This window comes from Lycium ferocissimum, chromosome 5 (genome assembly GCF_029784015.1).
Source record: "Lycium ferocissimum isolate CSIRO_LF1 chromosome 5, AGI_CSIRO_Lferr_CH_V1, whole genome shotgun sequence".
Classification (NCBI taxonomy): domain Eukaryota; kingdom Viridiplantae; phylum Streptophyta; class Magnoliopsida; order Solanales; family Solanaceae; genus Lycium; species Lycium ferocissimum.
This window is the reverse complement of record NC_081346.1, coordinates 43,757,816-43,772,588: the sequence shown is the minus strand read 5'-3', so window position 1 is coordinate 43,772,588 and position 14,773 is coordinate 43,757,816. Positions and strand designations below refer to the sequence as shown.

General features: G+C 35.3%; 2 protein-coding genes across 13 annotated transcripts; one reads left to right on the top strand and one right to left on the bottom strand.

Moving 5' to 3' along the window:
• Positions 1-1,482: 1,482 nt before the first annotated feature.
• On the top strand, positions 1,483-5,402 carry LOC132056842 (uncharacterized). 2 transcript variants are annotated; one of them, XM_059449216.1, is made up of 3 exons: positions 1,621-1,686; positions 1,835-1,907; positions 3,525-5,402. In XM_059449216.1, the coding sequence occupies exon 3, from the start codon at positions 3,525-3,527 to the stop codon at positions 5,136-5,138; it is 1,614 nt and encodes a 537-aa protein (XP_059305199.1). In that variant the 5' UTR covers positions 1,621-1,686; positions 1,835-1,907; the 3' UTR covers positions 5,139-5,402. The 2 variants fall into 2 exon arrangements, with proteins under 2 accessions (XP_059305197.1, XP_059305199.1); XM_059449214.1 differs by lacking the exon at positions 1,835-1,907 and having other exon boundaries at positions 1,483-1,686.
• A 212-nt stretch (positions 5,403-5,614) lies between these two features.
• LOC132056843 (protein PIN-LIKES 6-like) lies at positions 5,615-11,008 on the bottom strand. Of its 11 annotated transcripts, none has more exons than XR_009414982.1 (5): positions 9,604-10,885; positions 8,690-8,875; positions 7,528-7,602; positions 6,058-6,242; positions 5,615-5,938 (listed from the first exon to the last, which is right to left on the bottom strand). XR_009414982.1 is itself a non-coding variant. In XM_059449222.1 (5 exons), exons 2-5 carry the CDS (start codon positions 9,644-9,646, stop codon positions 6,147-6,149), a joined length of 405 nt encoding a protein of 134 aa, XP_059305205.1. In that variant the 5' UTR covers positions 9,647-9,725; positions 10,908-11,008; the 3' UTR covers positions 5,615-6,146. The 11 variants fall into 11 exon arrangements, 10 of the variants coding, with proteins under 10 accessions (XP_059305205.1, XP_059305209.1, XP_059305206.1 ...); XM_059449222.1 differs by adding an exon at positions 10,908-11,008 and having other exon boundaries at positions 5,615-6,242; positions 9,599-9,725; XM_059449226.1 differs by adding an exon at positions 10,908-11,008 and having other exon boundaries at positions 5,615-6,242; positions 8,690-8,817; positions 9,599-9,725.
• Between the last annotated feature and the right edge of the window lie 3,765 nt (positions 11,009-14,773).

Sequence of the window (14,773 nt, the reverse complement as noted above, 5' to 3'; positions counted from 1 at the left end):
CAATTGCGTGACGTGTTTTTGGAACTAAAACTATGAGGAAATAAATGCTTGGCAAAATTCAAAATCGCTTTTGGTTTGTAAGTTTGGAAAATAATTGGCACGTTTCAAAGAGAAAAACTGGAAATGGGCCATGACCAAAAATTTCTGATGAGGAAGATAAAGGCTGATTTGGGCCTGGAAGCCCAAAAACAAAGGGATGAAAAACAAAGAAAAATACATTTGGACCAAACAGAGGTATGATGGATTTTGGACTGTGGAAATGATTAGACTTTATGGGCTTTCATAAAATTGATTTGGACCTAAAAAGACTTTTATATATATATATATATATATATATATATATATATATATATATATATATATATAGGAGAATACTCCATATTTTCTTAGAAATAAAAACCCGTAAAACTAAACTCATCTTATTAGGACTAGAATAGTAGCGACTCTACTGGGAAAAATCACGGACGTGTCTAGTCCCAGAATAAAGTGAGTTGAACACTTACGTGGATTTTTAAAACCCAAAAATCCCTTTTCTAAAGGGAAATTTTTGCCAAATTTTTTCTTGAAATTATGATATGAAATGAAAAATGACATTTGCGGAAAATTAAACACTTTTTGAATAAATAAATACATTAATCACACATTGAAGCTCGTAGGTCAACCGTATTTTACGGATCTTTAATATTAGGGTGCGTAAAACCTTCCGTAGGAGACCACCTCAACCCTTACCTCGAACTTTAATCCAAAATTTTTTTTACTTATGATTTGCAAAAATCTTTAAATCCGGTTTTCCTAGTTTTCTATAATAAATTAGGTGGCGACTCTAAAAATACTAAAATTCAATTAGAGCACCAATAATTTCGTACTAACTTTTATGTCTTACTCGCATAAAAACGAACTGTAACATATTTTAGTTGTCTTTTCATACTTTTATGAGGTCCACATTGGAAACAAATGTGGTGCTGTGGATTGGGAGCTAGGGCCACAAAGGACAAAAGCTTCGTTATCTTTTCCCTCACAAAAAGTATAGTCCAAGAACTAGGAAAATGTTTTATACTTCCTCCATTTTAAGTGACTTTTTAGATTTTTTATTTTATTTTAAAATAAGCAGTGCTTTAGAATTTCAAGAAGAAATTAATCTTCTTCTTTCAAAATAACCTTTATTTACATAATCAAGAATCATTAAGCTTTTTTTTTTTAGGCATTCAATTAGAGGTGAGTTAGTAAAAACACTTCTAATTTTTTAAAAGTTAACATTTTCTCAGTGGTGTGCATAAACTTAAAAAAGTTACTCCGTCTGTCTCAAAAAAATTATCCTCTTTTCCTTTTTAGTCTGTTCCAAAAAGATTATTCCCTTTCTATATTTAAAAATAAATTAACTTTATGAGATAATTTACAACCACACAAATATTTAAGGCTTATTTTAGATCACATATTTCAAAAAATTTCCTTTATTTCTTAAATTTTATACCAAGTGAAATGGAGGGAGTACATTAGTATTTGGTGGGTGGGGTGGGGTAATGGGCAAAGCCCTCCTCTCCTCATCTGTTGATGAGACCAATTGACTATTTCTTCCAAATCTCTCTCCCATTTTCTACGCTCTCAAACTTTCTTCACTTCATTTTTCCCATATCTGACGCCCTTCTCTTCTACCAATGCTCTCCACCTTCATTTTCCATCTTCTGGGTAAGCCCTAATTTCTCCTTTGATTCACTAATTTCCTTTTTCCTTTTTCGTTTTAATTCCCAAAGTTACTTTCCCTTTTTTTGTTACTCTAACTAAAATGTTCGAGTCTTGGCTGGAATTGACCCAATCTTCCCTTTTCTTTTGTCAGTTGTTTGTGCTTGATTTAGGAGATCACTATTGACAGCTTTGACGATCAGTAGACAGCATCCTTAATCTTTCTGGTGTGTATTTTCCTAACTCAAAATGTGCTTTCTCTATTTTAATTGTTGGATTGATGCTTAATCTAATTTGGAATTAGAAACACCTTAATTGTTATCTTGCTGTCTTTTGTCTTCCATTGTTTTGTACAACTTTATTTAGGGCATGATGGCATCTTTTATGTCAAGATTTAGCTGAGAGGAACAGTGAGATTTTACAATATGAAAACGAGCCTAACATAAAATATTACGCCACGTAGCCCAATGTACAATATTATACAACATTATACCTGGGGGGGAAAGCATTATACATAATGTATCAACCTTGTATAATAGTGTAACGAAGGTGTTTATACACAAATATGGGCTAAACCAGTTAACAAACTCAAATTATGGGCTACGTGGCGTAAATATTTTCTCCAAGTAGACATAGAGCGTAATTTTTCCGTTTTGGGAATGAAAAATTGAATTATCAGCTTGGTCACTTTGCCATTATATTGGAAAGTCATGGTAAATATTGTGAGAAATGAGGACACTGGAATGAGCACCAACTGAGAAGGTAATTATGATAATCCTTAATCTGTGAAGCAGCTATCCAGAAGAATGTCTACGATTTTTGAGGACTGGCCTTCTTCCCCCTAACTTGAAAGAAAACCCATGTTCACGGTTAATGTTTCCATGGTGTATGTGGTAAAAATCTATGTGCTTGTTAAAAAAGATTGCAAGCTTAAACGGCTGCCCTTTCCATGGTGGATGTGGTAGATAACGGCTGCATTTTGATAATCTTGTACAATATTACTATATGGTCATATACTAGCAGAACTTGGAAATTTAAGCGAAATGGAAATTATTATCATATAGGACAGCATAGAAGAAGAGCATAAGGTGATACTCTATTTAATGAAACAAATGCCTTTTTGTATTGCAAAGACTGAAAGGTACTTCAAGAGGGTGAAATCATTTAGAGGAAGAAGGATATCTGCTTTTCAAAGAAGCCAGCTCCTTGCAAAACCAGTCAAACTGAGTGACAGCCACCGAATTGCGATGGAAAGATTCTCAAATTTAGCATCTTTTCAGCCACCGGAAAGAAAAACCTATGCAATCTTTCAGTGGCAACTTTCAACTTTCCCAAAAAAACTCTGATTATGTAATAGATCATGATCCACCAAACTGACATGGGTGATGCATCTCCTGCCTTTTCAATTTAAATGCTTGTTGTTTGTTTTTCTTTTGTTGTAAAATTGTCTTAAGTTCATTCTGGAGTTAATCTAAGGGAGTAGCCATTAAAATGTATGCATGATCCACAAGGATGCAAATACATCATACATATATCTCTTCTGCATTTTGAGCAATGATGGGAGGTGAATGTCATTGAAGCTCATTAAAGAATAAGGGTTGTAAATTATCCAGCCAAGCTCCTCATTGTTGTTGAACCATGTACACACTGTTTGTTATTTTTTAATCTAATTTTCAATCATCACAAGATACTTCATCATGTATAACTCATCTGAATGTGGCTCCTCTTCCCACTTGTACTTTCTGTTCTTTCCCTTATCTAAAACATTAGTTTTGTGCATGTCTCAGTTGCTCAATATTCATCTGTTTCTTTGACTTCATCTTACACTCTCTGTTTGTATGCAGATGGATGCAAACACAGATTCCGTTTCACCAGAACTTTCTGATTCTTCTGTTCTTGGCCACATGAGTAACCTTTTGGCTGTTGGCCAAACTGGACTTGCTCCTTCATGTGCTTTATGTCATAGATTGTTGGTATTAGATAACGAGGGTGAGTTTGAATCAATAAATATATGTGGTGACTGTAAATTCTTACTCCTTGAGGATCTTGGGACACCTATGCGGGATCATCAAAGGGTGACACCTGTATCAAGAAGAAGATTGTACAGCAGTTCTGAGTCAATTGAGAATCTGTTTTCTCAACACTTCTCGCAAATGATTAATCTGGCAAGGCAAAACCCAGCCAACGGTCTAGAGCATGATAATCAATCAATAGAAGAAGATGCTGGGTTAAGGTCAGTGCAGCGCACCAGTTCCCGGACTACTCCAAGTGGGTGGAGGAGGGTTCATTCTGACACTGAAAGTGATGGTGTTGATTCTCTATTTGGGGAGACTGAATCAAACTTTACCTTCAGCGGATATAGGAACTTTAATAGTGAAATTGAGTCCATTTCTTATAGCGCTTATGGAGGGAACTCTGATGCTTCTGTTGATGGTAATAGTTACCTTGATAATGACCATTCTGCTCACTCAGATGAAGGAAGTGACTTTGAAACTGATACCGATATTGACCCAATGAATGCTGGTATGTATCACTGGAATTCTGATAATGAGGAAGAAGATGATGAATGGGAGGAGGTTGATACTGATGCAGTACACTCTCTGGGTGCTAGATCTCAACTTCAAAGGTCATTACACCTAAATGAAAGCAGTCGCACTGGAAATAGGCACAGACAGTTTCATTCTCCTGAATTTCAGGGTACAGTTCGTTTCAGAATTCATGAGGGCAGTCAAAGACATGTTACTGACACGTCAGCCAACTCACAGGAGTTGGAACAACGAACTGATGCCAGTGACTATCTTGATGCTAGAACGTTTGAGGAGTTATTAGAGCATCTCGCTGAAACAGATGGTTTAAGAAGAGGAGCACCACCTGCAGCTATCTCTGTTTTAAATAATCTGCCACGTTTGGTTGTTAAAGAAGATCACGAACAGCTTGACAGTTTGTCTTGTGCAATCTGCAAGGATTCTCTTTTTGTTGGCACAGTTGTAAACCGACTTCCTTGTTCTCACTTGTATCACCCCTCCTGTATTTTGCCTTGGCTAGCGTCAAGAAACTCGTGCCCCCTCTGCCGCTATGAACTTCCAACTGATGACCTGGACTATGAGTACAGAAAGCAGAGGGCCAGTAGTAATTTGGTCATTCATCGAACCCCACAGCATGAAATAAATGAAGATGGATCTTCGGATAGCAGTGACGGTGAAAATGATGAATTTGGTCATGGTATAACAGAATCAGGGGAAGTGATCCATAGTGAGGCTGTCAATGAACAATCTGGTAGTGAGGGTGCACGAGGAAGATGGTTTTTTCAAGCTGCTGCTCCTGTTGTTGGTGTTGTTGGAGTTGTTCTGATGTTGTGGTTAGCAAACCCTATTTTCTGTTCACAAGGGCGACGTACAAATCAACCTTTGCCCTGTCAGCAGGTTAATAACCGAGGCAGGAGATGGTCTCTGTTTTAACTTTTTTATTTTTTTTTATTTGTCTGTTCTAACATGTTTCTGATCATCAGATTGGTAAAGCTTAGAAAAAATCGGTTAAAAAACCTATTCGAGGCACCATTTAGGTCCTATGGTGTGAACACACCTGTTTGTATTTAGATTTTGCCAACTTATCAAGTATCGATTAATGTGGAAGCTCACTCTGCTCTTGGATAAATCAGGGCAGCTTAGGTGACCTCGATTGACATGTTAATGTATATGTACTAGTAGTTGATTTGCTTTTAACATTTCCACTATTCCCCACCCAAAATTTGGGCAAATTCTGAGGGTTCCACATCCAGTGGTCCTACTAACTCTGAGCTATTATTACTGGTTAAAAATGCTAGTGATCTTCCCATTTACAGCTTTTTCCAGAGATCATGCTCTTGCCGTATTTGCAATGATATTTCTGTTGGGTCGTAAGTTGCTTTTAGGATATGAAGGTAGGAAACAATGAATAAGGATCAATACTTCACTATCAATAATTATTTATACCTGTAGCCTGGTCTACCTACATAATGAATACATCTATTAATAATGATGGCACATAATGAGCAAAGAGCTGCAAGTTTGGACAGGGTGGCACAATCTTGGAAGAGGAATAAAATTTCTCCATCAAGATCCTTCCATTGCTTCTGTTGCAACACTACTGATTCTGACTCAAAAGAGTATGTTGAGATAGACAGTGATCCATCCAGCCATAGAGAAGACAGCAAAGATATGAACCCAGAACAAGATAGAAGCTGCCTCCTTTCCACATCCTCTCAAGTTGGCAACAGCACCTACCAGACCAGAAATAATCAAACTCAGCATACAAATAAACGCACACAAAAATAATGGTGGGAATTTTACTTGTCACCACAGGTCTCATTATAAAGAAACTATTGTTACAAGAAAGTACAGGCGTGGGCATTGTATGTTGAAGAAGTAGAACAAATCTGAACATTTTATCACCAGGGGGAAGGAAGCCAAGCCTATCAGCTAAAGTAACTATGCCAAGCCCAGTTGGAGGAACCAACGCCAGCCGCCCAAAAATAATGGCAGCAGTTGTCTTGAGACCAAGCTCTGCACTTCCTGTTCCTGGTCCTGCATGTCATTAAATTTTCGTTTAGGACCACCAGAAAGTGACACAAGACAATGCGCTTTTTCAGGAAAAGGAAAGAAGATGGTGAACTTGCCATCAACAAGGAACAATATGCAAGGAATCATGGCATCCCTGGTAATAAGCAATAAAGGCATCACAATATTTTAGCTTGACTAAGCATCATCACATGCAATAGGTTCTATCGACATTTACATGAGAATAGCATTTTCCACTACAACCTTACAAAAATAAATCTTACACGATAGTTCTGCTAGCTAGAAGCATTTTAGTGGAGGAGGAACTAGTAAAAGCAGATCCAACTTCGTGTGAGTATCTAATGATGAAACAAAATCTCTGAAAACATCATGGATTTGCCTGACTATTAGAAATATCTTATGACGAAAGAAAATCTTTAACACAGAGAAAAACAAATCATAGATTGGCACCCTGCCAGACCATTTAGGTAAGATGCTCTATATCATTACAGCAAACCAAAATGTTGATATAAGGCTGATATACAACACTGGAGGAACTTCTGTATGTAGTGCAGTACTTAAGTTGTTTCATGACAAAAATTATGCAATGAAATCAAAGTTACCCAACTATCAAACAGCTGTCAGTGAAGAAGTAAAGTGGAGCATCAGAAGTAAATACAAGTCGCCTTAGCATTGGCACACATCCTATGATAATGGCAATAATCTGTCGAAATGATAAACAATTTATATGCCATTAGAAGTGTTCGAAAAAATCAAATAGTAGTAAACAACACAATTCAGCTTCCCATTTCCCACAAAGCTCCTAAACAACACAATTCAGCTTCCCATTTCCCACAAAGCTCCTAACACTGAAAGTCTTTCTATCAACTGTTAAGATATAAATAGAGAATTTCCTTCTGAAAATTTTAGTTACATTAGAAGTGGTATATCTACTTAACAGCATTTCACAATTATTTACGCATCAAGCAGCAAGTTGTAAGCTCTGAATATTTGGATAGTACCTCAAGGAAACCATGCATATAGCAATTGGTTAGTAACCACCTCATGGTACAGAACTTTATCATTAAACTTATGATGTTCTTTTTAAGGTTCTGGAAATAAACCTGCCTATAAATAGAGAGTGAAGCCTTCCCAAGTATAAAATCTTACAGAACATATTCTATGAGATAAGTAAAGATAAGCATTCTCCACCAGAAAATAATTTGTACGATAGTTTGTGAATATACCAAAATGACGCCAATGGAAAGAAGAGAAATCTTCATGTCTGTCGATTCCAACATATTGAACTTACAGAAGCAATAATGGCAGGTTGAATGAGTTGCTTGAGTTTCAGTTTCTCATAGAGAAATTTAAAGAAAACTTTAATCTGCAAAAAAGAAAAACAGAGAGAGATGAGCAACGAAACCACCAGTAGCAATACAATAAATCAAAATAGGATCACTGAAAACCATATAACAGATTAGTATCGCATTGCATTATCAGGATCCAAAGAACAGCAAAAAGACCAATAATCCTTCATCACTATGTTGGCATGAGGAGAGAGATTGGATCTCTTCGGGTTGTCTAACCATCCTTCAAAAGCTCCCCGACAAGATTGGGATTGTTGTTTGTGTTGTATCACTATGTTGGCATAAAACAGAAAGAATGAACTTAAGGCAGCATCTCGTAGTCTATCAACTATGTACAACCCTTACAAGCAATGAAGAGACACCATCAATGCTTTGATCTTACCAACGAAAGCAAAAGGCAAATGCCTCAAGGTGCAATCAAGTGAAGGTTGAAGTTTACCATTAAGGATTTGAAATCCACATATTATTGTTAAAATAATAACACATTAATTTAGTTCATTTAAAACACCTAAGCATACATTAGAGATGCTGTAAACAAGACCCTTAGATATCTACCACTGTATTTGAAGTCCTAATCACCCAAAAAGAAAATGGACTAGATTTTTAAAAACTCAATTCGCTTCGAACACTGCAAATCCAGATGCACCTAAATGTGAATTGGTTGCACTGACCACGACTCTTAGATATATATGGATTTGGAGTCCTAATTCACCCAAATGCTAGATTTTCCAAACCCTAATTCACTTGAAACACTAAATCCAGATGCACCTAAACATGAAACGGTTTGTAGTTAATCTTTATCTGAAGTAACCCCTCTTAAGAGAAAAGGAGCCTTTGTCGATCAAGAGAAGCTAGAGTACCATTTTCACTCCGGGTCTTTAACAAACAGCATTTTCTGTTTACAAAAACTAGACATGTTGCCAGAATAACATAGAAATATCGCCAGGGACATCAGTCAGCTCAATGGCTACAGCAAGCTTTGAAACCGATTACTAAATTTCTAAAGCTGTTCTCCTATTATATAAGGGGCAATTGTTTTCTTAATAACACTGATACAATTGGCAAAGACACAATTTATATAAACATAGCAAAAGGAAAACTCACCATATGTTCCTTTGAAGCACTAGGGCCAGCTGGTGCTGCCTCTGCTGTAAGTAATGGAACTTGCTCTGCAGAACTACCCGTTGGATGGCTCGTGATGTGAAGATTTCCATCTTCAACATCAAAGGTACCTTCAGGAGGAGGTGTGAGCATATGAAATACATAGGTGTAGAGGACAATTGCACCAGCCTAGGCACACGTAATTTCATGAATCAATGTTAACTTTGCAAAAGAAATTTGTCTAATTAGTAGAACCAACCAGTAGTCCTTTAATTTTTAAGATCTGTGTTTGACATTAAGTACTGCAGCATATCACCTAGGAAATAATTTCTACTGAAAAATCCAGGAGTTCTACCTTCCGAGAGGAAGGTTAGGGGGCTGTCCATGGAAAAAAACAGTGCATGACAAAGATTACCCATTGGTAGTCACTGTACACTCCAAAATGAACACGAGACTTCCACACTCTGGTCAGTAAGGATGGAGGGCCAAATAAGAAAATTCAAAAGTTTTAGCATTGAAGGTGATTCCAAATATAAAAACTAAGCAAATAAAATTTGTAGTTGTCTAAATGCATTTATAATGTACATCTCCACAAGAACCAAACTTGTACACTGTGATGCTTCTAATTGAATTTAGCTAATAGGGTGTCGGAAAATAGTGATAGCTATTGCTTTGTACTTGATGCTTTCACATCTTTTTGGAAATTGAGATATCCACTTAAACAGTGTTTAAGTCAGACACGAGATTTGCTTCCCATGTTTATGCATGCCTCTATGATGCAAAGTTCCTAATGAAGGAAACGCAAAATAAGCAGTAGTAGATATACTCAAAAGGTTCAAGAAAGGAAAGATACATCCAATAGGGAACCACATTAATCTAAATGGATGGAAAAACACCAAAGCATAATTATACCGTACCCACTGGCCAAATGAGATGTATGCATTTCCATCTCCAGAACATATCACATAGTCACCAAAAGGATTTGATTTATCTCGACATAAAGCAGTAATCAGGACCAGTGGTACATTTCCAATATTCCCTGCATCATAAGTGTAAAAATTCATAATCCATCTAATCATGAAATCAATTTTAGACGCCAACGCATACAACTAGAATAACAAACTTTTTGCAAGCTTAAATGTGAACTTTCATGCATATTGCAACATGAAAGATGAGAACACCAACTGCATCAGACCATCCATTGGAGATCAAATATATGTACATCACAACTATCAATTAAAAAAAATGCGGAGTCTGCATCTAAGTCATGTGCAGGAAAAAGTAGGATTAATGTCTCAGATGGTCACTCAACTAAAAATTATTATCTCAAGAAGTCTCCTTTCTTTTTTATTCAGATTTCCTTCCACAAAGAAAGTCATCTCTGAGATAATAACTATTAATTGAGTGACCATATGAGAAATCAACTTGGAAACAATACAAAACCCATTTAAAAGCTTCCTTCCATTTGGTGGCAGGATATTAACATAGTTGGAAGCCATGAGAAATCCCATAAAACAAATGGTAAATACTTTTGCTATGGGTAAAACTGCTATCTTAGTAGTCCCTACTGAAGACTCTCCTCCTCCCATCAGAAACTCCACAAGGGACCTTTCTACCCTATCCATCTTTTCACTGCTAAATTAAAGAAACTTCCTGCTCATCCAACAAATCACTTATAAACTCTTATTGTTGAATTTGATTCTGTATTGAGATAACAGCTCAGTCCCAAAATTAAGATTGAGATATAATTCTTTTGCAATCCAAAAGCATAAAATTGCAAGTTGCACTGCTCAGCTGTTTTGCTCCTTCCTGCCAAATTAGCAAAGAAGGTTCCATTTACTTATCAGTCTATGCTAATTCTTGATCTACCCAATTAACAACCATCTCACATAAAGTTGAAAAATTGTCATCACAAGAATATCTGTGAAAGGAAATGTAATAAAAGATTTAGTGGGGCTATTCAAAATCTAAGGGAAAGCGATAAACTTAGGAAGAATCTCAACAGAAAAAGTCAAGATACTCAATTGAGGATGCATGGTCTAGAAAGTATGAAGATAAACCAAATTAATGGAACTTTCAGGGCATTCAAATCTATATTAATTAGTAGTGACATGCAGATATAGATACACGCTAAGAGTGGAAGAAAGAAGAAAGGGAGTTCACATCACCGAAGAGAGTATAATAACATAACAATAATAGAAAGAATGGGATGGGTAGCAACCAACATAACTGTGAAAGGGCTTTGCACTGGGCCCGCTCTGCTTCGCTTCGTCTTGCCCTTTCCTTCCTTTTTTGGAGCCTTTCCTCACGACAAGAAAATGATACGATTTGATATTACAAGTTACTGCCTTGGTCCCGTATCTTAATTTGACTCGACACAAAATTTAAGAAATAAAAAGAGATTTTTAAATTTTGAAATCCTAAATTAAAGATGTATGTAATGTATAAAAAGTCCTTTGAATCTTGTGCTTTTAAACTTGTCACGTAGAATATTTGAATTGTCAACTAACAAAACATAGAAAGAGACGTTTTTTGGGGACAAACAAAAAAGGAAAGTAAGACACTCAAATTGTAACGGAGGAAGAAAATTATTTTTTAGTAAAGATTGAAAATGATATAGAAATGTAAGTATCAAAGAGTTATTTTGTTGTAAACATCTTACAAATTTGATTTTGGTACCTTGTAATTCTAAAAAAAATTCTAATGTTAATTTACTTGAGAAACCTTTTATCAGTTATAGAATACCATTATATTTACTCAATCTTATAAATTAAGTGTGTTCGAGTGTTAAATTTCAGAAAGAAAAAAAAACATGTAAGAACTCAATTAATATTAAATAGACAAATAATTTCTTAATTATTTTTTATGAGAGAGTGCTGGAGTCCGAGGCCATTGTGTACATAATAGATGAGGCAAAATAGGAGAGTACGAGACAAACGGATTAAACTGAGGAAGGGATAGTTTGATAAATACAAATTATAGGTTTTTTGTTCTTAAAAATTGACGTACTGCTTCAACTTCTTCTACTATTAAGGAGAATTCACCCTCGTCCTTGCAGGTGAAAAAATGTTTCATTTCTACTCCAGTATTACTTTTTATTCTTTTCAAAGTTATGTCGACCTGAATAACTTCCTTTTTTCCATATTGAGAATTGGGAAATTATATTATGTTTATTTCCATTGAATTATTGAAAGGAGTTCACAATCAGTAGACTTAGATTATTGCATTATTGGTGGTGGTGGTGGTAGTAGTAGTAGTAGTAGGAGTAGAAGAAATTAGTTGAAAGCGACACAAGTTTCCTTGGCTGGGACAGACTTACCTAATGAATTTAAATGTGTCGATTCCCAAGTTTTTGAGTAACTGACCATTCTCGGCGTCGAATAGCCAAATTGCATTACTTTTTCCTTTGTTCACTTAGCTCTAACTTCTCATGCACAAAATTCTGCAGTTCCTCAACTTCGCAGTTGGTGTCACAAAAAGACATTTGGCTACATAACAAAATTCAGGAAAGAAATCAAATTTTTTAAACTTGTAATTTTAAATATGCATGTCATAACGTTTTCTGGTTATAAAATTATGTTGCTAAAGATAAAAGAAAGAGATTAAAGTTATATTGATTCCAAATGTAGAAAGTTATTATTCTTTTACAGATAAACTAAAAAAAACGACTATTGTCACTGTAGATATTGTTTCAAATATTTAAAATAATAATTGGGGATTATTTTCTACAATTTAATATTACAACATTTAAAAATATTCCACGACAATAAATTAAAAGGAAAGATTGTATAAAATATTTTACGACACACTGTTCGCTACAAATTTTGCTAGCAGAAAATAAATAACTGCAATCATAAAACAAATGTGAGAAAAAAAATTATTTTATTGATTATTCTGTGAGTCCAACTTTGGATGTATCTCTTGATTCTAATCTCCGTGTTGTTCACCTTGATTCGAGGGCTAATGCAGCGTCTTTCTCGAATGAAGGATGGACTTTCGTTGATGTGCTAAATCTTGAAAGAACTTTGAACAAAGACTTTGGATTGTTCTTGAGGAAAGACTTCTCTCGAACTCTCCTTCTTGTTGAAGACCTTTGGAGAAGACTTATGTAGACGTCGGTGCTCTCCTTTGTCACTAGTCAAGATGCTATGCAACTTTCAAGATGTCTTTAAAAGGGGATATGTGACCCCTTTATGTAGGGTTGAGCTAGAGCTTGGGGTATTTTGGTCTCCAAGTAATTCTAGCGGACCTTGGGCTTGAAGAACATGGGTTGGGTTTATCTTGTCAACTTAATGGACCAACTCAAATGCAATTTGGATTTCATTCAAGTCATGTAATTATGACTTAAATAATTAATCCGACTTTATTAACCAAAATTTGACTTGGTCAACATGTCAATAACTTAGAATTATCCAAATTTTGTATGGATTAATTCAATTAAAATTTCGATGTCTACAGATGCCCCCACTTCAAGACTTGTCGTGGTGTAGGCTTGCCGAAACTTGATGGCGAGACTTGAAGTATACGTGAAGACCATTTTTTTTTTTGTACAAAACTTCTTTGAGACTTGTTTTAGACAACTTTTTTTGAAATGTGGCTTGAAAGTTAATGTTACTTGAATTTGTGAACAACCAAAAAGATATGCAAATCTCTTCCTTCAATTTGGGGATGAGTTTATTGCATCAATTTTCTTGATCAATATTCAAATATTAAAGTTGTATTATAACTTCATATGGAAAAGAGATCCTTCCATAATAGGACAAAATGACAAATCACATTATTCAATTCAACCATTTCAGATTTGAAAAAAAATAATGAAATTGATCCTTACCTTACGTAACTCTTGATTTTGTCTTCGTCAGAATTATTCAAATCATGTTGCTTGATTTGGAAAATTAATTGCTTTTCCTTTTGAGTGTTGATCATCTTCCATTTTGGATGTGTAAGAAATTGATTTGTTTTCCTTCTTACAATTTTACTATAATTTTCCTTGTACAAGGAATGAGAATAGTTAATAGAAATCTCTATAAAGCATCTCCCATGTACAAAGGATTCACGGGCTAATACTCAAAATACCCCTCAACGTTTGACCAAAATTTCAACTACACACCTAACCTTTGCGTTGGTCCTATTAACCCCCTGGACAATTTTTTTCAATATTAACATCACTTTTTACCGATGTGACGATCCCACATACTCCCAATTATTAACAGGTGCTTGTCCCACACGTGCCACATCTTTAATTTCCTCCCATTTTTTTTTTAATTTCCCCCCTTCCTCCATCCATCTACTCTTCTTCTTCTTCTTCTTCAAAAAAAAAAAATCTCTCAATTTTCCATACTCCATTTTTAATATGAGGATCCAAAAACCCATACCCAATTCTCCTTCATCTTCATCAACATCATCATCATTATCATCTTCATTAGGAGTTGAAAAAAAAAAATCATACCAACTTCCTCAAATTTTATCCAAAAAAACCCAAATGTGAAAGGAAGCTTCCTCACACCAAGTAGAACAAAGTTCATCCATTAATTTGATCAAACAATCAATAATTTAAAGAAACCCACTTGGTGTTCTTCATAGCTTTCTCCAAATTCCTAGCAATGGAGTTTAATTTTCTCCCCAAATCAACTCAAAGAATTAGTGCTTAAACAACTCCAACCAAGCAACAAGTAGCAACTCCAAACAAGCAACTTTCAATCGATTTTCTTTAACAAGAGTAGATTTTCAACCTTATTTTTTTTTCCGCATTTTCATTTTTTTTCTTTTTTTTTTTTTTTTTTTTTGAATTTGATTTGGGTAAACAAAGGATTATAAGAATAATCACTATCCTAGCTCTAAATTTATAATGGGTATTATTTTGACAAAAAAAATGGAGATGGGTGTTAAATAGGGTGAAGAAGAAAGATGAAGTAGCTTAAAAATGGAGGAATTTAAATTTATCTATGTGGCATCTATGTGGCGTGTCCATTTGGCGGCTCCAAAACACGTCGGATGCTTTTTAAAGGCTATAACGCGCCACCGAGCGGTGTATTCACGCTCTTGTCCACATCGGAAAAAGGGGTATTTTAATACTGAAAAAATTTG